Source organism: Myotis brandtii, unplaced genomic scaffold (assembly GCF_000412655.1).
Source record: "Myotis brandtii unplaced genomic scaffold, ASM41265v1 scaffold1166, whole genome shotgun sequence".
In the NCBI taxonomy this organism is placed as follows: Eukaryota; Metazoa; Chordata; class Mammalia; order Chiroptera; family Vespertilionidae; genus Myotis; species Myotis brandtii.
The window spans coordinates 132,297-133,802 of NW_005354034.1; the positions used below are offsets into that span (position 1 = coordinate 132,297).

Here is a 1,506-nt window from a genome sequence, read left to right on the forward strand (position 1 = left end):
CTCTCACCTGCAGCCGGCCGATGGCCACCAGGCAGTACTTGCTGCCCTGTCCCACCTCGGCGTCCTCCTCGGGGATGGTCATTCCTGGAACGAGAGAGGCGGGCGTCAGGCACACACGCGCCCGGGGCGGACGGAAAGGGGGCGAAGGTGCCCCGTGATTTCGCTCCGGCCATCGGAACTCGGGTCCAGGGCTGGCCCCTCGGGGTCAGTGTGTGAGCCGGGCAACCAGCCCCCCACCGGCCCCGCTCTCTGCCTGGCATCTGTATTTATTTTTTATGTATTTTATTATTTTTTTTTACAGAGAGGAAGGGAGAGGGACAGAGAGTTAGAAACATCGATGGGAGAGAAGCATCGATCAGCTGCCTCCTGCGCACCCCCCAATGGGGATGTGCCCGCAACCAAGGTACATGCCCTTGACGGGAATTGAACCCGGGACCCTTCAGTCCGCAGGCCAACGCTCTGTCTGCTGAGCCAAACCGGTCAGGGCTCTTTATTTTTTTTAAATATATTTTTATTGATTTCGGAGTTGGGAGGAGGAGGGGGATGGACATCCATGATGAGAGAGAATCACGGATCGGCTGCCTCCTGCACGCCCCCCACTGAGGACCGAGCCCACAACCCGGGCCTGTGCCCTTGACCGGGAATCGAACCCTGACCTCCTGGTTCACAGGTCGATGCTCAACCACTGAGCCACGCCGGCCGGGCTGCCCGACGTCTTTCGATAACTTCGCGGTACCTGTCGCCTGCACGTGTGGGCGAAGACGCAGAGGAGGTTAAGGAAGATGAAATGTGAGCGATTCCTTTACGCATTTGCAAAACGGGTCCGAACGCCCCAGGTCAGAGCGCGGCCGGGAGATCGGCCACGTGTGACCGGGTTTCTGAGCACCTACTAAGCACCCGACCGACTTTCTGCTGGGGACCAGGGACCCGGCGCCTCCTCCTCCTCCTCCTCCCCCCACCCCCCGGGGAGCTCACGGAGGGCGGGGGAGGGACTGTCAGGATGCCATCTGGTTAGTGTTAGGGCCGGGGAGGGGCGCGCGGCCAGGGCCGGACGCCAGGGCCCCCGGGGGTGGGCCAGGAGGGGCCGCTTCCTGGCAGGGACGGGGCTTATCTGAGTGGTTTTTACTAGGAACACGAGCCTTCTGGCCATGGGAGCGAGATTTCGACGATTCCCCGGTGGGTTTCCCAAGCTCAGTGGGCCCTTCTAAACCACCTTTGCTTGTGGCCTGAATAAACCTGAGTAAGACACACACACACACACACACCCCAAGTGGAACTAGAAACTGCTATTCGGGAGGGAATTCGGCACCAGCCAGAAACGCTTCTCAGGCCCTGGCCAGTGTGGCTCAGTGGATAGAGCCTCGGGCTGCGGACTGAAGGGTCCCGGGTTCGATTCTGGTCAAGGGCACGGACCTGGGTTGCAGGTTCCCCGGCGCCGGTTGGGGCGCGTGCAGGAGGCAGCCAATAGGTGTGTCTCTCTCACATCGATGTTTCTGTCTCTCCCTC

General features: G+C 61.0%; 1 protein-coding gene across 1 annotated transcript in view; it reads right to left on the reverse strand.

Annotated features, from left to right (window-relative positions):
* ARNT2 (aryl-hydrocarbon receptor nuclear translocator 2) overlaps nt 1-1,506 on the reverse strand; it is a 47,853-nt gene that overhangs the window by 12,498 nt on the left and 33,849 nt on the right. Inside the window, exon 7 of the mRNA XM_014529188.1 lies at nt 8-84. Within this exon, the coding sequence (XP_014384674.1) occupies nt 8-84 (77 nt within the window). The remainder of the gene's footprint in view (nt 1-7; nt 85-1,506) is intronic.